The following is a 24,812-nucleotide window of genomic DNA, read 5'->3' on the forward strand; positions in this document are numbered from 1 at the left end:
ATACTTTTGTTGCCTTTACTTATGCACCCTTACATGGTTAATCACAGTGGAGTTTGCTTTGCAAATTGGATGTGATGCTCAATTTTGTAATTTTCAGGGATCAACTGTTTATTTAAACGTTTTCTCTTGATGGTTGCTTCTAGTGGGGTAAGATCTTCCAGATCATTGGATATCACGAAGGCTCATTTTGCTCATTCTTTAGGTTTATGTATAGTGTTTTGTTATCCTGTTTTCTTAGACTTGTAGTTTTTTTGTTGTCACTTTAGTATCGTCTTCCTCTCTTTGTTCAATCAAAAACTTTTACAAGATCGATGGTTGTCTCCTTTTTTTCCAAAACCTTAACATCAACTTTTTCAGTGACCAATAATAAATTAGTTAACTTAACTAAATTGTGTAACAGATCGTATGGAAGGAATGTTTTGCCATGGTGTTGTCAGTGTGTCTCTTTGACTTATGAGTTTTGAAAGTCCCCTTGGTATCTTCCGCCTCTTTTTTCGGATCAAGATGTGATGTCTGGTATAACTATATGAGACATCAACAAAACTACACAGTGTTTCAAAGGATTAAACAACTATAGTTGCTGTTTGTTCGCTTAATAGTTGTTTTCCATTCGTTAGATGTGTTTGAGCTTTTGATATTGTCATTTTATAAAGGACTTTCCGTTTTGAATTTCCCTTGGAGTTCGGTATTTTAATTATTTTACTTTTTAATACTTGTTAATGGAAAAGGATTGTCGTCATCATTCTATGCATGCATATTTAATTTCCTAATTATATTTTCCTCTGTGACATTCTTTTTTTTTCAGTTTAACTCACATTTTGCTTCGTATCGGATTCTTATTTCTCGGACATGGTAAGGTACCAGTTACGTGGTTAAACCTATCTTGTGAATCAAAACATTTTTTTTACTGTGAAATCAAGAAAAACTTGAAAACAATGTTTTCGATATGAAAAAAGTTTTGGATATTGTGGAAATTTATGAACAAGGTTTGGTAAATTACACAATGTTGTCATTAAGGTAAACCTGTTTCAGAATCCCATATCTGAATTTTATGTAAAATTGTACTACTTCATTGTTATAATTTTCATTAATAAATACTGTTTAAACTAAGGTAAGAGTAGCGGCTTATATTGATAAAAATATTTGATGAGTTTTTTCAAAAATACTTTCATAATGCTTTAGGCAATGTTGACCTTGGGTGGTTTGATTGTTCTTCAGGACCCCTTTTGATCATATAGTTTTTCAATTGTTTATGGAGATATACGTTTTTGTCTTTTAATTCTTGGGGTTCCTGATAAAGGTCAATCCAGAAAAGCGCTTCGGACGCAACTGATTTATAAAGTGTATTTTTCGCAACAGCATAAAAATAAGAAGATGTGGTTAGCCAGGTATGATTGACAATGATACAACTATCAACCAGACACTAAACCAAAGGACGTAGATTGTAAGCAACTATATGTCACTGTACGGCCTTCAACAATGACAAAAAACCATACCGTTTAATAAGCTATTAAATGTAAAGTAATTCAAGCGAGAAACCCAATAGTCAGATTTATGCACAGAACAATAAACGAAAAGTGAATATCATAGACAGCGAGCAACGACAATCACTGAATTTCTGAGACTTTCTGAGAAAAACATGACTTTGTGAAATATAAGTATCAACAAGATGTAGGACCACAGTTTACTGATGTTCAAAACTCATAAATCCATTTTGAATACACAGACTGAAATCAATTTAAGAAAAGCGATTCTACTGAACTATAAACGGAACGAGATCGATTGTGTTGACATAGTAAGTATCTTCTGCTATACATATATCACCCGCCATTTGAAACAGGGAATTGGTCGCGATATGGAATAGGATACAATCGATTACTTTGCAAATTCGGTATTCGTACCGGTCAACAATTGTGTGATGTTGACCGTAGAACGCCTGAAGTGTCAATTTTGACGACAGAGCAAAGTATGTTCAACTGAGACTTTGGAAGATGAAAATGTGAACACTGATGTCGTCACGTTTGTCATAGATCCTAGCTGAATTCGTCCATCTTTGTCAACTTTAAGAAGTAGATTTAGGTATGAAGCAGAACTTCTATTTTCGTTCGTATTCTCAATCCATTAAGCTCGACCAGTAAGCAGAATATCAAGAGTCAAGCATGTTCATGATATTGGCTTTGGTGTATTTGTAGGTTAAAATAATTTAGTTATTCACAAAGAAAGTATTTTCCTGACCTAGAACTAGAAATTTGCATTTATGATTCCCATGCTTGTAGAAAAACACAGTGATCATGGGGAATAGTAGTAAAGAGCGTGGAAGTCGAAAGTTCCTTGCGACAATCGTATTAGAGTTCTAGCTTTATATTTTTCAAAAAAGATTAAATTTCCTTTTCTAATAGCATAATTTCTTTGGAGAAAATTCGTACTTGACATGGGTTTGTGTTGCTCTTTCTTTACTTTTCAGTGCTGTACTTTGTGCCTGTAAATTTTCCAATGTCTGTGTTTTTCTACCAATAACAGTCTTGTCTATCCTTTGATTTGGAAAAACGCGTTTCAATTTCAAAATTTCACATTCGATCAAGTTTTAGGGTAAGAAAATTTACATCACCGATCGATGGTTTACGAATTTGGTGATGTCTTAGGGTTATATAAGAGTCAATTACCACCCGCTATTTCATTTGAATAAACATATAAACGTCTTTTATAGAAGTAAAACGGGTGTCCCATGTGGATCAGGATCTGCAAACCCTTCAGGAGCATCTGAGATCACTCATATTGCTTTGTGGACTTGTTTGTCTTATCGCCGTTTTTCGTTGTTGACATGGCGTTGTCAGTTTTTATAGTGGTTTCATTATTTTTCGTGGGATACACATTTTTGTGGATTTCGTTGGTAAAGGCAAACCGAATTTATACGTTCAACGTATTAAGTCTTAAGACTTGTAAGCAAACTTTGCGAAAACCACAAAATCAAATATACACGAACATACCATTTTTCTTCAATCAACGAAAATTGGTATCTACGAAAATAAAGTAATTCAAAATATTCGACTTATGAGTTTTGAATGACTCCTTGGTATCTATCACCTCTTTTTATGTCCTTTAAAAAGTTGGGCGTATATGTAAGTTAATAGCATGCAGTTTCTGGATCCTTTAGCCATGCATAAAGTAAGATTCTTTGTTCAATGGAGTTTGAAATAAAAGGATTCAAGTCTGATCTGGTCCATTGGCAATTGTGACATATAACCATATCTACATTTTCATTTATGATCCGGCAACTTTTTAAAAGATCTAATAGACGGGTCAAAGTCGAGAGCTGTTATTTGACACTCAATATTTCACCATCTTGCATTATGATAGGACACCAAATATTGCTATTTCCATTCTCCATTGTGCTTTTCTGACGTAAACATAATATTGTTGAACTTTTTGGTAATGTTTTATATTAACGTTAAAATCATGTATTATTGACGTGTTGTTTAATTGTCGTCCATTTTATCCTTTTGACACATTGTTTTCTGTGAAAAAAAGGAGATAGGGGTGTACGCCATGAGTTCTGTAAATAAAAGGAGATGTCAGGAATACGCGTTTTTAAAGTAAATGTGTGATATGCACCACGTCATAGATTGCTTAGTTGCATTCATAAACTATTTATTTCACAAACTGATTACTGATATAAAAAAAACGTTCTTTCAAAGTAATTCCCAGTGAAGACTAGTAAAGCCTTTTATTCTAAAATTTTCCAATAAATTTGCATCATTTTTTTCTTCTTCAATATTTAGTCTTTCAAAAATACTGAAAGGATAACAGATATGACGTTATGTGATCAACCTTTTAAAAAGCAACTTTTACGTGTTATTTTTATATAGAATTGCGTATTGCCATTGTAATCTATAGATTTTCGTCCCTAAATACTGTCAATTCCTTCTTCGGATCAAAATCAGTTTTTCTGTATTCCAAATTCTTGTTAGGTGTTTACTGGTCAAATATTTAAGTCGACATGTCAGATAATATTCTGACAAGAATGAGGAAGAAATATATCTTCATAATATGACGTTTCCTAACTGAATTCTTTTATCCGTTTAACTTTTGGAAAACATTATTTATTACCATTTTTTGTAATTAACTGTAACTTGTTGTAGGCCGGTATGTTGCTGCTCAAGAAAACCAAAACAAAATTTGTCGATTTATTTTTTATAATGCGGTAAATCATTCAAGGAGAACCCCTTAATAGATAGCTGTCCTTTATGGATACAAAACTAATGATTTTTACTTTCACGTGAATCAAGTGTGTGTTTGGTTAAATGCTTTATATTTCATAATCAAGGCTGCAAACTCATTTTGAATTAAAAAACAAGTATAACCTTTGAAACTATTGTTGTAGTCTTTGTTTGATTGTTTGTATCTTTGATTGTTTGAACATATTGTTGTATTGATTGAATTTGAAGTCCATTATATTCTTCATATTTTTATGATAAATTCGAAATGTTGAGGAATGAAAAAACTTTAAAGCTACAAAAAACCGGATCAGTTTGGGTTAAATCTGATATTTACTTTATGACAAGTCAATTTCTCGTTTTAAGAAGGTCCAAGAAGAGAACGATATCTTATAACAATAACAATGTGCATCTCCCCTTATAATGTATGTGTTCACCATCCCTTATAACGTGTATACACCTTTCATTATAACGTATATACACTATCCAATATAACGTATGTAAACCATATCTTTTAACGTATTGACACCATCCCTTATAACGTATGTACACCATCCCTTATAACGTTAATAAACCATCCGTTAAAACATATGTTCACCATCCTTTTTAACGTATGTACAGCATCATTTAAAACATATGTATACCATCACTTATAACGTATGTTTACCATCATTTATAACGTATGTATACCATCCCTTATAACGTATGTTTATCATCCTTTATAATGTATGTGCACCTCACTTATAACGTATGTATACTATTTCTTATAACATATGTTTACCATCCCATATAACGATTGTATACAATCACTTACAACGTATTTACCCCATCACTTATAACGTATGTACACCATCACTTATAACGTATGTACACCATCACTTATAACGTATGTATACCATCACTTATAATGTATGTACACCATCACTTATAACGTATGTATACCATCACTTATAATGTATGTACACTATCACTTATAACGTATGTATACCATCACTTATAATGTATGTACACTATCAGTTATAACGTATGTACAGCTTGTGAAGGACCTTTTTGTCAAGACAATCTCTTTATTCTTCTTACATTTTGATAGTCGTTCACTGCAATTAAACAAATAAGATATTGCAAATTAAAGTCATATTTTCTTATTATTTAAAGTTTGGTAACTTCTCCAAACATTTCATGAACGGTATAACAAACACATAGAATCTTTATACTGTTAGTACTGTTTGTTCATGTAGCGATTTCTTTCAATAAAAATTTGAGTTTTGAAAAAGAAAATCCAGAATAATGCTTCTTACCTTTAACATCCTGGATACGTTGTCGTTGGGTTTGTTCTGGACTAGATACTAAATGACTTCCATCTAAACGTGCAATGCGTCCTAGAATATTGTCTTCTGTAACGTTTTCTTGGTTATTAATCGGTAGTCTAGCGGTTGCGGAAACATGTGCTGGTACAAAAGGCCTTTCATCTAAAACAAAGTTGTGATAGTTGAAATTCAAACGAGACTGTAAGCCTTTCAAGCGCTAGTGCTAAGGATATTTTTTATATATTTCTATGAACACGAGTAATATCACATCATTTATTAAAACGGGACGGTAGAGATTGTTTAAAGAGGACGCCATACGCCTAAAGTTTTAGAACATTTACAGTTGTGCAGCATTGAAACTTAATTCTGCTCAATTTTTGCTTTTTCTGAAAAGTCTAAAATGAAAGAGAATGTTATTGTATGATTTAACATATTTATTGAGTTTGGTGGATAGATAATTTAACAGACAGTCGGTATTCCAATAGATTCTATTCAGTACCATTACTGACCGACTTGTTTTTGTACTCATATGAAGCAGAATTCATCCAGATCCTTCTCAAAGGCAAAAAAGCATCGTGCAAAGTTCTTTCATTTCACTTTCCGATATATTGATGATGTTCTATTACTCAATAACCCATATTTCAACGATTGCTTACATCTCATATGTTACTGTGAACATTAAGAATACTACCGAAAGTAGAAGGTCTGGATCATATATTGATCTTTAATTCGATATACCCACTGTTTAATCGTATGGCATTTACATGTCTTAGTTAATACGATACACTCTTCGTTGTTTACACTATATGGATATAATTAACAGGGACGTGCTTCTTACACAAAAACTACTTCAACAAAGTTATGAGGAAGAACGACTGAAATGGATACTACATAAATTTTATTGTCATCATCACACATTTATTGATTGATACGATGTGTCGGTGCCTCGACTCACTAGTGAAATGCTTTCGGTCTAAGATATTTAGATAAAGTATATTCGTCTGATCTGTAGTTTTCCTAATCCCTATTGTGAAATTTGAATGTATGGTGAGTGATGCATACAAAGCAGTAGACGCTTACCCTGTCGACGCACTTGTTTTTGCTCTTTTCAGAGTTTATCCGATTCACTCAGATTTTGTTTGTTAACTTGATTTGTCTCTTCCTAATCGATTTACGAGATTTAAACATTGATAAACTAATGTTGCCTTGATGTAAGACATGACTCAAGTACATGAATCTTCTCAGCAACGGGTCAAGGTTTTTTAAAGGATGAGGGACAACGGAGACTTAAGAATTTTTGTGGAGGAAAATGCCTTGCAATAATAATATGATATGAGTACCACAGAAACATTGTTCCACCTACAAAGAATCAGATCCCATGGATCCTGTTAATACACGCGTCTATGCGTAATATATTTCATAGAATAATCTGCCGTCAACATATTTGTAAATTTTGTTGCTAAAGAACTCCCAGTATCTATACGAGAATTCTAAAAGACATCAAAATCATCTGTATTGCTTTGTTTAAAGTAAATAGAGGTTAACTCTCCCTTTTCTTTATTCTTGGTCAAAAGTTATGAATTGATTTGTTGACTTGCATCACTAATATGTCTTAGGAATTGATGACAACATTTTTGGTTTTATCTGAAGTTTTTCGAAACTATTATGATAATGGAAAAGAAATTCCAGCTCTCAATAGAAATGTTTCTTTTAATTCGATTTGTTTCTCCTTCATAAGTGAATATTCACGGGGTTCGTGTTGCTCAGTCTTTTCCATGTTGTGTTTTGTATACTATTGTTTGTCTGTTTGTCTTTTTTTTTAAGCCATGGCGCTGTCAGTTTATTTTCGACATATGAGTTTGAACGTCCCTTTGGTATCTTTCGCCTCTCTATCACTACCTCGATGAAAATGTAGTGGATTAAAGAAGCTTATTAAATAATATAATATAATGAGATAATGTCCCGAATCTGCACATTGTTTTCATCATTTATAGAAAAAGAAAAAAAAGAAGAGATCATCCCGAGATAAAATTCAGGAAAACAAGAGCTTGAGCTTGCATAAAAAGTGCGATTAAAAAAAGTTTCATATTTTTTCCCAAAATGCAAAAAGAAATTCGTTATTTCAACCATATAACTGTTATTATAAGTAGTAAAATTAGTAGTAATATCCGTTGATTTTAAATAAATATCCTTTCCTTTTTTATTATTTCAGGTTGGTTTTTTTTTCTGTTTGTATCCTAAATTGAAGATGGAATAAATGTTTGCTAACGTTTGGTGAACACGATTTTCTTAAAGAGAGCAGCACAAACAAAAACTATTAGAAAATCACAAAACTATTTCAATATTCTGAATTTCTTTTAAATTACCTTTAGCAATACAGATGGTATCATGTAATTGTTAGGCCTTTAAAATGTAACGATTAAATTACAATGTTAGAAATAACACATTACATTACAGAATGCGACATTTTTTTAACTTATAGCGCTAGGAAACTTCTGTTGTCGCTGTATTTACCATATCATATTCTGCAACATTAAAGTGGAACAATTTTGCTATCAATGATATTATGTTTCCCATAAGTGACATACCAATGTGTAATTTAGTAAATTCAGGTATTTTATGCACAGTCAAAAGGCTGCTGTGGAAAAAAAAACCAGATCAAAAAATAAAAGAACTGTAAATAAATGTTTTTAGTGTTATAGTTCTTGCACATACATAACACTGATACGTCCTTTGTGCGTCTTTATTCCGTCTAAATACGATCAAAATCAAAATAACAAATTCGTAACACGTTTTGACACAGTTTTAAAATTTCTCAGCAGGTTCTTGATACGGTCTACTCGTTTTAGGTGCGTTCTTATGCAATTATTAACATGTATACCCATCTGCTGTACAATCAGACAAGGTTTGGTATAAAAAGAGGCCGTTTCCTCACTGGTTCACCATTTGGTTCTTATAGGCCCAGATATATGAATAACTTTGCAGCTGTGAATGGTATTGGGGGTACCTTCAGTTAACGTGATCACTGTTCTAGTTTGTATAGAGGGGAGACATTATTACATTCAATATTAACATATTCATTTGCATGATGTACTTCATCTTATAACATTGAAGACGAATATCACCATATCATCATAGGTATCAAACGGAATATCAGACAATCATACAGCATGTCACAATATGAAATATCATCATTAAAAAAAACATAAGTTATAGAATAACCGGCACAAATAAAAATTATATAAAAAGCAGCGGACAAGAGAGGACTGGCAGAAATGTGTTGGGTTTGTATAGCCATCAGGTCAGGACGTGATGATAATTACGTTCTGAACGAACTAGGGACGAGATGATGACGTAGTCAGAACACTCTTCAACAGTTAAACTGTCTGTGAACGAGGTGATCGAATAAGAACTAGTTAAATGGATTTCGACGAAGTAGAACTAATCACAAACCGGTTTAAACGGATTACAGAGAGGCTTGGACTGTTTGGAAACCGTGTCCCCATGAGGTAAACGGGCAATTTACCCGATCTTAACTGGATATAAACGGACTGCAAACGGAATAAAGACGAAATTAACGTATCGAGAAATGTTTAAGAACTAATTAGGGTCGTATGGTAGATATTGGCCGGCCAAAGATATACGTTATAGCCATACTACAACCCGTTTTACGAATTATAAGGGACGGATTCTGACGTTTTGAGAACTAGTTTGATGTGACTGAAGCTTCAGAGTCTATGATAATGATAATGAGGATGTTGAAATAAAACTACTTACAGTGTACGTCTTCTGTTGATAGCCCATTGTTAATAGAGAAATCATCAAATGTAGTTCTGTTCTGATCTGTGTGGTTCATATAACAATGATTGCTTAAATTTGTTTCCTGTAATTCCATGTACCTTGGAACACTTAATTCTACGGAGGCGTATGTGTGATTTGAAAGGTCATCTGTAGATATATTTGTTTCTGATTCTAGCTGATTCTGCCTTAAATAAAATTGTCAAAGAGTTTTTTGTAGTTCTTTAAACAAGTTTTAAAGGTAAACTTCCAAAATAAGATTCCGTCAGTATTGTTAAATCACTTTTGGATTATTCATGGAGCAAATCGACAGGCATTTAAACATTGTGTGTACAGTGGGAAATCAAGAGTCAAAATATTAACCCTGAACTTGATCTTTTCAATGCTTGTCCTGTTTTAGCAAGGACGCTACCAATTATATATACACGAGAAAACGTTTTGGTAAGTAAAAATAAAAATAAAATGTAATAAAAACACATTTCTATTTAATGCTATCATTTCCCTCCTTAAATAGCAAGCGAGAAGCATAACAGGCTATATGAGCGTGGTATAAAATTGGTTTTAAATGTTGCTTTGCGAATAAAATCCTGGAGTACCAACTTCGATTTATTTTTCCACTTGCTGCATACTTCTCTGGAACATGCTGATTATCCGTATATGTATGCAGCAAGATCAGAGAAGTTCAGGGAAAATATTTCTAAAGGAATCGATTGATATGCAGCAAAGATTAACACTTTTGAAATTATACTATTAAGCAAATTCAAACGGGCCTTATCCCGATGACAACGTTGAGTGTGAATTGATCGAGAAGACCGCAAACACATGTACAAAAATCGACACGACCTTTTCTTAAAATGTGAAAAGAAATAGTAAGGTCTTTTAACGAAAAACCTTCTTTATAAAAGATATTTATCTTTAATTTTTGAACCTGCACAGACAGACTTTTAAATTTTTATATGCACAAACAGACAATATTTTTATATTGAATGTTCACGTGATAAAAGCAGACCGATGTACTAGAAAAATCAAATTTATTTTTATCAATTTTTACATTTCAGTTTCCAAGCTTCTAATGCAATTATCTCGATAAATACTGACCATAAAACATCGTGTATTTGCATGTATATATCTAATAACACAGTTTATCAAATTAGCTCTTTAGAATGTACGATTGTTGTTTAGGAATAACTTTTGATCAGTATCGTCACCGGCATTGTTTTATTATTAATTTTCTCGACTTTTTATAATAAGAGTGATTTTTGTTTTATCTCAGTCAATAGATTTCCCACTGTGTACATGTACAATATTCCCATCACAATGAAGCATAGAGGAAGGATCTATTTCCCTATATTTGTTTCACCAACAATGTCGTCTAAACATTGATATTTCATAATTTGATTTTCAACATTCAACTTCTTTTACTTGTAACATAATGTATGCTCTATTTCTGAAAAATTCAATAAATGATATATGCCTTAAGATAGTTTAATAGATTATGAAAAATTTTACGCATTTATCTCAACAATGAAACGAATATTCAAACGCAAAATAATGTATCAAGCATAATTCTACAAACACGTGTTAATGATTATTGTTAAAAGGCGTGCAAAATATAAGTATTGACAGGAAATAGGACCACAAGTGTTCAAAATCGAATTGCACATAATACAATTTGAATGTTCATTGATTGATTGATTAATTCATTGATAGACGTCGAGTGGCAATTAGTTCTTTTATAATTATTCAGAATGATGCATCTTAAAACAATTGTCATTGCTATAAGGTACTTAATGGTATATCATACCTCACCGCTCTGTTTCTTTTTCTTCTTTCTTGAAAAAAAGACAAACAACTTCGAATTCAAAAAGGCAATTAAATAGTTTCTAAAAAAAAAACTGTCTTTAAAAACCAAATACGCGTTATTACAAAAAGCATCTACTTTTATTAATGCTTAAAGAAAGAACTATATGCGGAATCATTTGGCCAATTAACCCAAAGCATTTCAAATGAGTAAAAATGTATTCAGATTTGTACAGAATATGTGTATAACATTGCCGACCAATCTTTGCTTTTTCCCCGAAATGCCGCGTGCTTAGCGGAGAAGCTGCAAATACCAATTTTCTTTGGTTTGACCTGGTAGGGTTCAAAACCCGAGGCGAGCATGCTACCACGAGACCAACGAGGCGGTATATATAACATTGTAGATTATTTCTGCTTAAGCGTTAAAGATTTGTTTTTAAATTAAAGTTACAAAAGTATGCATGTCTAAAAATGAAATCAATACCACTTTGTTTCCGATTTGAAGACACGATTAACATAAGAGCCATTGTTTAAACAAAAAATACATTTACAACCAGCAAATGTTTAATGCAAAAAAGCATGTATACAAAATCTTTTCTGTAAGAATCTTGCTTTCCAGTTACATTTGTCGCCCAACTGCGAAACCAACCGTGGTTTAATAAACAAAGCAATTTTCATTTTCAGTGACAGCTTAAGTTTTTCAAATTAAAACAGGAAAACAATATGATGAGTTTTTCAGTTTAAAGAAAACCAACAAAGTGTAAGTCAAAGAGAGTAGGGCCAATTTCCCCTGTATTTGATTAACTATGGAATCAAAGTATAAAAGTTGTCAAATCCTACTGGAAATTGAATATTACAAAGTCTATATCATAGTGTTTTGCAATTTTACATATTGTCATTGAATCAAAAGTTATTCGGTGCTATATGTTGCTGTTTAATGCATATTTTACAAGATGGGAAAATTCACATGTTTTGTTAAATTTTGCATCCAAAGACATCGCTTAGCAAAGGTTAATTAATGTGTTGCCGAAAGACAACACCTAGCTGTATTATCAACATAATTTTGGTTTTGGTATGCGATGTCCTTCTTGTACATTTTAAAGACAATACCAAAAATGCCAAAATATCTAATCGTTGTGGTTTTCGTCATTCTTCAGGCTTCAAAACTGTCATAATTTGTTAAGAAATAACATTAAAGTACACATATTTGGCTGTGATACTTTAATTCATGTAAAAATTGAAAGACTGTATGATAATGCCCCTGGTGTGAAATATATTAAAGGGAAATTTGCCTTTCTTTTCATCACAGAAAAGACCTACGATGTGATCTGAATTTGTTTTTTTTTAATTTTAATTATAGAAATAACAAGTTTCATCCAGAACTTATTCGCATAACGGGGGAGGCACATATAATAGGAGACGACTTCCCTTTCGAATATGTTGGCTGTGTTCCGTTTAGAGTTCAAGCGATTTCCTCAGGTTGTTTTATTTTCTTGGAAAATATATTCCTATTGGATTCACGAGTTTACGACATTTAAAAACTACTGTCTCCTTTTTTTTCTTATTGAAAGGGCAAACAGCAACATGAAAATTATCATTAAGTAGTTGTCTTTTTTTGTTGGACGTCTTAAAGTCTTTTCTAAAATAGGTCAGTTTTTTTAATGTATTATTTATAAATTGAATACTTTATAAATGTTAACAGTCTTATAACTATGATTTGTTTTCAAACTGGAAGACGTTACCTCTTTTCTTGCAATGTACAATCACTGTGGTAAATGTAATAATAAGAACAAAAGTAGCGACACCAACAGTTATAAAGATATACAGGTTTTTCCCGATGTCTTTTCCTGCAAGTATATTTGAAATATTCACATGTGATAAACAAGTTAAAAGAATATTTCGCAATGAAATTTTATTTTGTAATGTGTGAACATAATATATAATAAGAATTAGGGCACAAAACTTTTCTGAAACATGTCTTTGTTGTTCTTCTATCTTAATGGTATGCTAAGTACAAAGCTATTCAATTTATAAGTCTTTATCAGACTTATGAGTGGGTATAAATACAAGAACCGGGATAGTCAGAGGTATCTAACAGATTAATATGAACTACATTGTCAAAGAGGGATTTTTTTTATTTAAACAAGCATGCGAATTTATTTAAATACACTTTCAATATGTAGAAAAGGATTTTAAATAAATCATATTGATTATATGATGTTCTGTCTTTCAATAACTAACATTTCAATTAGTGCTTACTTTTCATATATCCTAGTGAACTTGAGATTTATGATACTACCGAAAGTAGAAGGTCTGCTTCATATTTAGATTTTTTCCTCAATATTGACACAGATGGACGACTTAGATATATCTATCACAAACGTGATGATTTCAACTTCCAAATTATCAACTTTCCTTTTTTTCAGCTGTAACATACCCTCTGTAACATGGTATGCCGTTTACATATCTCATTTATTACAATAAATAAGCTTTGTATACGTACTTTCTTTTACGGGAATTGTTATGTCGTTATTCTTCTTTTTCTGGCAGAGTTGTTGTCCTGAAAACAGTTTTAATCCATTATGAATTCATAATTTCTTACATTATGGAAATCAAAACTTACATATATCTGTTTTAAGAGAACATTGTTAAATAACGGTCATTAGCACCAAATCCAAAGGCCTCAAACAAAACTTCCACACAATCTTAAGTCAACTTGGTCTCAGATGGTTGCAAATTTAAGTAAAATAATTCATAAACTGACAATTTGCAATCATACTGATTCGTGCCAATACTGAGATTAGCGACTCTGCAGACCATCCTCTCACAGACTTTAAGTCCATCAGAAGCGGAGCCAATGCCAGTGGTCGCAATATAAAACGTATATACCTGGTCCTAATAAATAAGTTTAGTTCAACATAAATTAAGGTGACAATAGTCAATTCACAAATCGATAAACGTATGTAAAGGAAAACCTAAAGTACTGATATTACTGAGGAAAGGGCTTTATTGAATTATTCAAAGTTGTGTCTTGATTGTCTCAACCTTTATCTTCTTTATATTGATATTGTCTGTTTACCTGGCGAACGTCTATGCTTGATTTGTATATTTTTTTTTATTAAACTACGACTACGCCTACCAGTTTCACTTTAGCACAAGTATATCAACTTTTACAAAACAGATGACAAAAGTCGATTGATCCTTAGTTATATAGCCATATATGTAATATTGAGGGTTTTAATTTTTGCTATTTTTTTATAAGGGGTTTACCCTTTAACACATGTAACAAGACGGATTTAAATTGTGGTATTGGAACAGTTAGCCCTTCTGGAACCCTTATGTTCACCCTCCTTTGTTTTGTTTTCATTATTTTAGGTTGGGTTTGTCTTATACGTATTGTTTTGTGAACTGGTTGTTGTCCTTTTATATAAATTAAAAAATTTTCCTAAAAATTCAAAGATCGAAAGATATTTAAAAAAGTTCCCTTATGTGAAATATATTCAGTGTAAATTGGTCCTACCGATGTGATTTAGTGTGACTTAAACATTAAAAAATGATCAAGTATTACTGACTTACGAATTCTGCAGCCTTCACACACAGTTGTTGAGCATTGGGTTACTTCTCCTGCTCTTCCCGTAACTTTTGCAGTATAGTTCCCGTAATCACTTGGCAGAAATGATACCGGGAAAACTAATACTGTATTAACATGTTGTATACATTCTGACGTTACCGGAACAACGAAATTGGCAGGAGTAGTCGTAAAGCCCTCATTTGGGTGAATCAAATCACCTTCATGGAACCATAGAATATTTAAGTTGTAAACAATCTGTGATGAACAAAATGTAAAAGTCAAATTGCAGCTGATGTCTTGTAAAAAGCTACACCTTTCTGATTGTTTTAACTGGCAACAGTTCGAAACTGAAATATATAATTATACTTATTGATAAAAGGTCAATTTAATATGGATCAATATAAATAGTCTTAACAAAAGAATTTCTATACGTTAGAAATTTTAAATGTTTTATTTACGTTCAGGTCAAAATAACCGTGCTAAAGTAAAAACGTCTCTTTGATTATTTTTTTAAAAATCACACATTTATAAATTTGTTGCGTCTGTTTTTCTGGATTTACCTTCGTCATGAACGTTTTTGGTTTTTTGTTTTTAAATAAAACAAAACTGTACGTCATCAACAATAAATACTTGAGGCTCTCTATTATAAAAACTACTTTATTGTAATTTCAAAAGATCAAATTGTACTGATAGTTTATGTTACAAAATAATGTGAAGATTGTAAGTCAATATCACAAATTTTGTCAAATTTGCAAAAAAAATCTTATTATTTTCTCGAATTCAAGTCACCCTTAATCAATATTCTAAATTCTAATTAATTTGCATTTTATTTTTACTACTGGTCACTGTACGACCTTCAATAGTGAGCAAACTTGTTCCTTAATGTAAGTTATATGAGGCCACAAAAAACTTAATGTGCAACAATATACAGAGAAAACAAATGAACTGATATAATCTAATTAACAATTAACGAAAGACAATCATGTTATGACAGTCGGAAAGCAACAACATCATCTATGATACAAGAAATAAAATATATAAAATTATCATAGTTTTTAAGGAGCGAAAAGTTTAAAAGCTGCAGTATGCATGACATATAGAGCAATCACTAATCGAAAGTTTGAAGGGGCATTGGCTACGAGATATAAAAAAATAAAATATGATTTGTTATTGTTCAATCATTAATGAAAGTGAAATAATTCGCTTTTAGTGGCCAGTTTGGTTCTATTTTGTCAAAATAAGCTAAGAAACATCGCTGATGAGTTATTCGCCTTCAAATAAATAATTCGACCTCATTGAATCCGTATTCATGGAAACCCTTTAGCTAGAGATGGGTTGGCATGAGCTAGGCGGGTTCAGCTATTAAAAGAAAAAGTTTCAACATTGAACAAGGGTAAACCATTTGGTTGACTGATTTGATCCGCAAAAACTCATTCTTATACAGGTAAAAAAGATGATTAACATATTTGTTTAACCCATCATATGAAATCAAACAGATCAAATTGCACGTGTTCGGTACCCATTTATATCTATATTTATGTTTATATAGGGTTATATGACCGTTGACAGTCTTCGGAGGTCACCTCGGTGGCTGATTAGATGTCGTCTAGACTAAAATAAACACGAAATGCGAATACATATTATTGATTTCATGTAGTGTTAATTGTTCATTTCAGACTTTTTGTAAGATGGTAGGTTATAAATCAAATATGAGAATTTCAGTCAAATCGGTGAACATGAATTTGACAGCTAATGCACCATTAAACTATTGATTTTCAATTTCTTCAGCAAAGCAAAATGAAAACATTCCTAGTGGCTATGAAGACATTACTAAAATAATTAAAACCAATGCAAAATGAAAACATATATACTAATGGTTTTGAAGACATTACTAAAATAATTAAAACCTAGGCAAAAATTATTTTGCAAAAAAACACAGAAAAACAATACCACATAACAAGAAGCATATCATTTTGAAGAATATGGAATTATGAATGGACTTATCCCGAAGGTAGATTAATAAATAAAAAAAATAATATTGACTACTTTAAGAAACAAGATTTCAAGATTTATATTAATTTGAGCGGGATTAATTAGCCAACTCGTTAAAAAAACTACTCGAGCCTATGACTTTTGGTAAAGCCGCTTAACTTAAAACTAGTTATTGGCTTGAGTATAATATAGTTCGTGTCTTGCAACCGGATTTGGGTATTGAACTATCATTGTTATGTTACAATTATTTCATCAAATAATCATTGTGAACAGATACACAGGAAAGACATCTACTTATCTTTCACCACAGAAAACAAGGCATCTTTTAATTTTAATTTTATAAACAAGGAAGTGAAGGCAAGTCATATACTTAAAAGGACTTCAGAATTTCAATTGGTTACGTTATTTCTATCACAATTTATACACACTTTTCTTATTCCATCTTTCATTGAATTAGTTGCTTCCATTTGAATTGTGTTCTCTTTAAGTATACGCCGATGTATGCTTGGAGTTTCTTCTACGTTTTTCTCAAAACAATATAAGACGATAATAAGAGGCAATGAAAAACTACTTGTTAAAGGGAGCTTGACACACCATGACAAGAGTAAAATAGACAAAAAAACAAACAACATTAAAAATACAATAGAAAGACTGAACACAAAACCCTACGAAAATGCGGAGACGAACTCTGGATCTCCAAAAAAGTAACATCAGTATGTGTTTACATTGATTCACAAAAATGTCTTGTATAGCTACTACTTATGATATATATCATAAAATATGTATGCAGTGCAATTTCTTTTTACCAGTTTTTTTATACATATTTTAACAGATTGAGGTACAAATTATCAAATTAAGATAGTTGTAAATGTTCAGATAATTGTAAGATTTTACAATATTTGAGAATAATATTGTTTTGCATTATGAGTATCTTCTCCTGGGTTACGAATATTCTCATAATAAGAGTATAAAAGATGCTACTGATACAGCAACAAAAAAATAAATATTTCAATTCCATTTACCAGTATCATAATGTTTATACAAATTACATATATTTACTTACACGACATGTCTGGATACTCCAATGCAAATATAATGGACATTATTAAAAATTTCTTCATTATGAGAGCTAAAATGTATAATATTCCAATAAATTGTATTGTTACGCAGAATAATAAGATATCAAGGCTAATTTGATGCCCCAAATGCGAATTGATTTTTTAATCTTGAATAAATTTGTTTTTGTCTAATTTCGTAAAATGGAAAAGAGAGGATATGCTGTATAAATACACGACTTCCAATAGAACATGATCTACACAGAATTATGATCTTAATGGTAACTATTTTAGCTCAAATAGTGGCACCCATCATATCGCTCGTGTTAAAATAAGATCCCAGAGCAAGCCATATGCGGCCATATAACAGGCCATGAACAAGGAGGCTTTGTTCAAATTTAATGTTTCATAACTATAGTTTTCTTTGATACAGATATTGATAGAGATATTAAGAGTAACGACCAAGCAACAGATCAATAATTATGTATGCATGTTAATAAGAGGTAACATTTGTTTTCAAATTTGGGCTTTGTTATATATACATCTGTGTTGAAAATGCATATTAGAGTGGGAAATACCAACACAAGAAACACATACATTTTAAACCCTGGAAGTCAAACTTGCCATGCAAGTTATATCTTTACAGAATTAAATTGTTATAATAATTGCCTCAAATTACACAATTGTTTATGCCGTTCAATCGCTTCCTAAAATCAGAAAATTTAACGTTCACCGAATTTTTATTGATACAATTGATCTTGGAAGTACAATTGAAACCACCAAGTCAAACAAGTCAATCTTTTAAAGGGGGCATTAGCTGTCAAATTCGTATTCACCGATTTTACTCAAATTCTCATATTTGATTTATTACATACTAAAACGTATATCCAAATTTTACAAAGTCTAAAATAAACAATTAACAATGCATGGACTCAATGATATTAACCATCGAGAGGACCTCCGAAGACTACCAACGGTCATAGAACCCGATATAAACATAGATATAAATATGAATAGATAGCGACCACGTGCAATTGGATTTTTCTAAGTCTTTCATTTCATATTGTAGGTTAAAAAGTATGTTTATCATCGTTTTAATCTGTATAAGAATGATTTTTTGTGGATCGAATCAGTCAACCAAATGGTTCATCCTTGTTTCATTTTCAATGTTTACATTCTTTTCCTTTTAATAGCTGAATACATGCGTAACCCATCTCAAGCTAAGGGATCAAATTGAAGGTCACATGAATACGAATTTAATGAGGTCGAATTATTCACTTGCCAGTGAATATTTCATAAGCGATATTTCTTAGCTTACTTTGACAAAATTTAACCAAACTGTTAATGATTGAACAAAAAACAAATCATATTTTATTTTTTTTTTTATATTTCGTAGCTAATGCCCCTTTACGGAACTTAAACGTGATCAATGTGCAATTGAATTGATTTGACTCCTCTGAAATCCCTAATTAAATAATGTAGCTGTATTTTGTTTTATTTAGAAAGCAATTGAGCCAATCGTACTTGAAAAAGATTAACATCCCTAGTCTAAGAAAGTAAATTTTATCAGTTTTCCATAGATCCTGTCAATCATAATAGTTGGTCTTCTGTTATGAATTGTTCACAATTTTGTCTTGACGGGGCCATTTGTAGCTTACTATACGGTATGAGTTGTAATCAGTTTTTTTTTTTACATCCTCGGCCTTTTGTTTCTAGTAAAAAGTCTCATCAGCAATCATACCACATCTCCTTATTTTATATAGGTTGAAATACCTTTATATTAACCCAAAACTTACTGCTTTCTTGTTTAATTAAATGTTGTACTTATTTATATTTTTTTAGGAAAGAAAGGATAATATAGTTACTGGCCTTCTTTGGCTCTAAAACGTCTACAACGATAATAAATTGTACTATCCAAATATCTAAACTCAATAGATTTCTGGTTGAGATAGTAAATTCTTGTTCGTTTGTATTTCCTTGTTCCATTGGTTTAATTGAAAGAATTGATTCGTACAATACAATTTATACAATTGACTCAAATGAACACTGCATGCGAAACTGGTTCACGTTTACTCCATCCGTTTATTCATAATGAAAAGAATTTTATTAATAGTGCTAGTTTTTGTCGGATTACAAATAGAAATTCTATCAAATATTAACTGAAATTCATTGCTTTAAGATAGTTTTTACATAATCTTCCAAAATTAACTTCAATATATCTAATCATGTTTTGTTTGTCGGATATTAAAGTTGAAAATTACACTTTATAAATTTCGTGCATCCGAATCGCTTTTCTGGATTAACATTTATCAAAAACACTCAGACCCTATTATTTGAGCATTTGAAAGCCAGGAATTTATGATTACTTAGAATAGTTTAGGTTCATATGACCTAAAGGACATCAAAAGAATAGCCAAATTAATGTAATTGTTTTTTATGATAGATTGATTTAAAAATGTGCTTAAAATGAAATTTATTAGTGTTGATGGAAAAAATATCAAATGTGAAAAATTGATAATACAATCTTACCCTGTTCAGCAGTTTTATATCGGAGAACTTGATTTGTTTTTACTATAGTGATACATGATACCTCCGGAAAGCCTATCAATAATAAAAACCTTTCTTCCGACTGTCTCTATATATGAAGCGTTATCAAACACGCTTATACATGACAAATCCAAAGAGCACACTTCACATATTTTAAAAATAAATATTATAGACACTTAAAGAAATAGGTTACTTGTATTTTACGTCAAAGATTATGGTTTCAAAACTATTTATGTTATAAAAATAATTTTTTTTTAGTCTATTAATAGTATGCAATTTTATATGATGCTGAATATAATACTATCATCGTTTTGGTTAATATACACATTGTTGAAAAAAATAATTCACTGTTTCTTTTTTGAATTAAGGAAGTTATAAATATTTGTAATTAAGGGGATAAAGTAGAATTTAGTTAAGACGGCTTATTGGGATCTACAAACATTAATAATGGTTAATTTTACTATTAATACCATTAAAATCGGCCACAATTTCAAATATTTGAATTTAGTACAATTGATTTCTTATATCATTTTTGCAAGCAGGAGGATTTTCTCTCTATTATCTTCATCATTTGTGAGCCCAATCGTCAGGAAATTGCATAACTCTAACTCTTCAATTCTAAATGTACTTACTGTCATTTCGTGCCATTATTACTTCCATAAAAGAAATATTTTATGCAAAATGTCAAGATAAAAATTTAGAAATATCTATATAACAATATATCCTTCAAACTGGTAGTTTATATTTTCTAAATTTGAAAATATCAAAGATAAAATGAATCACAAAAAATACTGGATAGTACAACAGACCAACATTTCAACTACCAATGCGTGTGTGATAACAATAGTAACCCAAATTCCTGTTTTCAGTTTGTCCCAGAAAAGAATAGTGCTAATGAGTTACACTTCCCTAAATTTTTGAAGTATATTTACTTCCAGTTAATCTTATCTATTGAACTTTTTCAAAGCTTGCTGTATGGTTTGAACAGTTATTTATCATTGAATATTTCAGAAGATAGCGATAAAGCGACCGATATCAAAAGTCGAAAAGGACAGACAACACCAATACCAAAAGATAAAATACGTAAAGACAAAATAGTAGTTGCACTTAAAACAATGAGCAAAAGTATCCCATTAAAACCCTGGAATGGAAAGCAGTTCTTGTTCATCGAGTGACACCTGCTGTGATAATCTTGCATATTGATGCATGCATATCAAAAGGCATCCTTTTGGAGTTTTTACAATTCCCTCAGTATTTGTTTGTTACCCTGATTTGTATCTTCTCAATTGACTTATGAGATTAAGGTAATGTTGCCTAATGTATTCGTGTCAAAATCTTAAAAATCAATATATATATATTGGTGAAAGATATTATACAGTGGCAACTGGTAAATGCATTTTGGCTCATCCGAAGACATTTACTTATATAAACAATAGATATATGTAAATTCTTTAACTGGTACACATTTTTATATGATATTTTGAGTTCAATCGTAGGTATTTAATTAGTTCATGTTATCTTGTCATAGTACTTGGTGTTGTATTTGTGACATTTTAGTTGTATGCCTGTAATGTTACTTTTGCAGTGGTCTTGTTGGTGTCATTAAAACAAGGAATGAGTTTTTGTGATTTAGATGTTTTGGAAATCTTACCCCTCTCTCCAGGCATTCGAGCATTGTTCTTGACAAGTAAAAAGTAAAATAACAAAAATATCGAACTCCAAGGGAAATTCAAAACGGAAAGTCCTTTATAAAATGGCAAAGTCAAAAGCTCAAACACATCTAACGAATGGAAAACAACTGTCATATTCCTGACTTGGTACAGGCATTTCCTTATGTAGTAAAAGATTATGACAAGTATCATTTCGTGTTATGTCATTGACGAGGACAAAATGAGTCATTTGTGGTATACCACAAATTTACTTATCCACGTCATATTGTTGACCTCTTAACGTAACTGTTTGATGATCGATTGCCTTCTGATTACCACACTTAATATCTCTTTTTATATTAATCATTATATGCCGCAACATATAAAGACTACATTTTGTATAATTTAATTGATATCTCTACTGTTGGACTTTAATTATTTCTGGTGTCATAAACTCAGTGCTTCCACACAAAAAGGAAAGACATTGGCTGAGCCATCACTTTGTTAGTAATTAAATGACTAAAACAGATAAGATACACAATACATAACACGGCTTCACTATATACATAAACTTACTCAAAGTCTTAAGGTTGCATTTATCAATGAAATAATATAAGTGCTCGGTTTATAGAGATAACTATAACATTGAAGTCCAAGAAAGGCCAAGAAACATCCGTGCTATTTTGAAATATAACTTTGGGGTATTATAATCATGTACCGATTTAACTGGTAGATGGTTACGTAACTCTATATCAAAAAAGGCAATAATGATAATAATATTCAAATGCAGTTGAGATGTTATAATAAACAAGAGGGCTAACATATAGATTGTAGTCTTCGTAGTGAATTGAATGATTTCCCAATATTGGTTATGATAAATTTTTAAATACTCTTACACATTAATATGGTAGGTCTTTGCTTGATTTATTTGATTAACCAATCTTTTTGTTTTTTTGTTTTGGTTCAAAAAGTTAGCTTGTCGTTAACAATATCCTATTTTTTTAAAGTTCTGTCTGATTTTTCGAAGATTACTTAAGTAGAACCTTCAAGTAAACTGATTATTTAATTCCTTAGTGTTGTTCACTCTGGCCCTCATTTTTTCTCCGAAAGTACCTACTCAAGCTCATTTCGTTTATAATGCATTAAAATAGACATGACAGTGGTGTATTTGAAGAGCATTGTTTATGAAGAGTTAACATACTCAATTAAGTATTTGAAGATCAAACTGTTATTCAGTATTGTTATCATTTACAATAATCTTCATTGAGCGCTAGAAACACTTTGTGCTGTATACATGTATATACATTGTGTTCTTGTTTCAGATTCGGACGAAAATACTCTTTGAAGATCCACACTGAAGTCAACAATAAATACATTGAAGTTGATATCATTAAAATGATGAAGATTTTCCATGCCGATTGATAATGTAAATGGATTCTAGACAAATCAAAAGTCTAAAGTTTTATTTGTTTAGAAAAAAGTGAAAAGAACACGTCCGAAGCATTTTTCTGAATTTACCTTCATTAGGAACGCTCAAAGCCGAATATTTTGCTTTTGATCTTAAATAAAATTAATGTTTAGTTTTCGATATGAATGCAAGGTGATGTGGAGTGTATGCCAATGAGACACCAACCAAGCGACAAAAGTATACAAAAGAACTTAAAAGGACAATATAACATCTTCAACGATAGACATATCTTTATACAATGTGTCACATTCTAAAACATCAAAATTTTATGAAAGCTGTAAATAAATCAAACAGAAATATTTTAAGACCTGTTATCAATAGTTGATTACCTCATTGGCCTGCAGTCTATAGCTGTTGATATTTTGATAGACCAACGGTCTAAAGCCGTTGATACTAATAATCTACATCAGTTGATACCCTCATGGGTAAACGACAAATGAGAGTTAATCCCATAATCGACCTGTAGTCCTCATAAGTTGATCCCCTCATCGACCTGAAGAATACATCAGTTGATCCCTCATCGACCTGTAGACTACATCAGTTGATCCCCTCATCGGCCTGTAGACTACATCAGTTGATCCCCTCATCGACCTGTAGACTACATCAGTTGATCCCCTTATCGACCTGTAGACTACATCAGTTAATCCCATCATCAACCTGTAGATGTTGATACCATCATTGATCAACGGCCCAAAGCAATTCATACCATTATAAAGAAATATTTTATTGCAGTTGATACCCTCACGGACCTGTAATCTTCAGCAAATGATACCAACATTGTCGAATAATTTACAAATGTTAATACCATAATTAACCAACAGTCCTCAACTGTTTATACCAACATTGATCGACGGATCAAAGCAATTGATACCATTATAAAGAAATATTCTACATCCAATAGCAGTTGATATCCTCATCAACCTGCAGTTTACAGTAATTGATACCTTTATGGACAAACAGCTCACATCAGTTGATATCCTCATCGACCTGCAGCTTACAGTAATTGATACCTTAATGGACAAACAGCTCACAACAGTTCATATCCTCATCGACCTGCACCTTACAGAAGATGATACCATTATACAGAAACTGTTCACATGAGTTTATAACCTGGGAACAGATGTTGGTACCCTCATTGACCTATAGTCCACAGCAGTAAATATCATAATGGAAAGACGATCATCAAAAGTTAATACCATTGTAGAGAGATAGTCCAATGCAGTTTATACTCTCTAGGACTGACGGTCCATTGAAGTTGAGATCGTTATTTAGAAACAGTCCACAACAGTGAATACCCTCATATACAAACCGACTACAGCTGTTGATAGCTTCATGAACCTATAGTTTACAGCAGTTGTTACCATACTAATTGTTTGTTCAGGAAGATATCAATTGGAGTGGACTGTTCCCA

At 31.5% G+C, this 24,812-nt stretch overlaps 1 protein-coding gene across 1 annotated transcript; it reads right to left on the minus strand.

Annotated features, from left to right (window-relative positions):
• Positions 1-3,830: 3,830 nt before the first annotated feature.
• Positions 3,831-24,765, minus strand: LOC127733394 (uncharacterized). The gene is made up of 8 exons (XM_052242759.1): positions 24,711-24,765; positions 14,696-15,037; positions 13,623-13,679; positions 12,862-12,966; positions 11,124-11,151; positions 9,299-9,507; positions 5,513-5,683; positions 3,831-5,311 (listed from the first exon to the last, which is right to left on the minus strand). Exons 1-8 carry the CDS (start codon positions 24,763-24,765, stop codon positions 5,268-5,270), a joined length of 1,011 nt encoding a protein of 336 aa, XP_052098719.1. The 3' UTR covers positions 3,831-5,267.
• Positions 24,766-24,812: the final 47 nt, after the last annotated feature.

This window comes from Mytilus californianus, unplaced genomic scaffold, assembly GCF_021869535.1.
Source record: "Mytilus californianus isolate M0D057914Y unplaced genomic scaffold, xbMytCali1.0.p SCAF_3, whole genome shotgun sequence".
In the NCBI taxonomy this organism is placed as follows: Eukaryota; Metazoa; Mollusca; class Bivalvia; order Mytilida; family Mytilidae; genus Mytilus; species Mytilus californianus.

Bases quoted from the DNA above. Each gene is read 5' to 3' on its own strand.
- LOC127733394 (XM_052242759.1), bottom strand. From the start codon at position 24,765: ATGGTAACAACTGCTGTAAACTATAGGTTCATGAAGCTATCAACAGCT. The intron at 9,508-11,123 runs GTATGATATACC...ATTTTATTTAAG, and splicing joins AAAAGAAACAGAGCGGTGAG to GCAGAATCAGCTAGAATCAG. The intron at 5,312-5,512 runs GTAAGAAGCATT...GTTTAATTGCAG, and splicing joins ACGTATCCAGGATGTTAAAG to TGAACGACTATCAAAATGTA.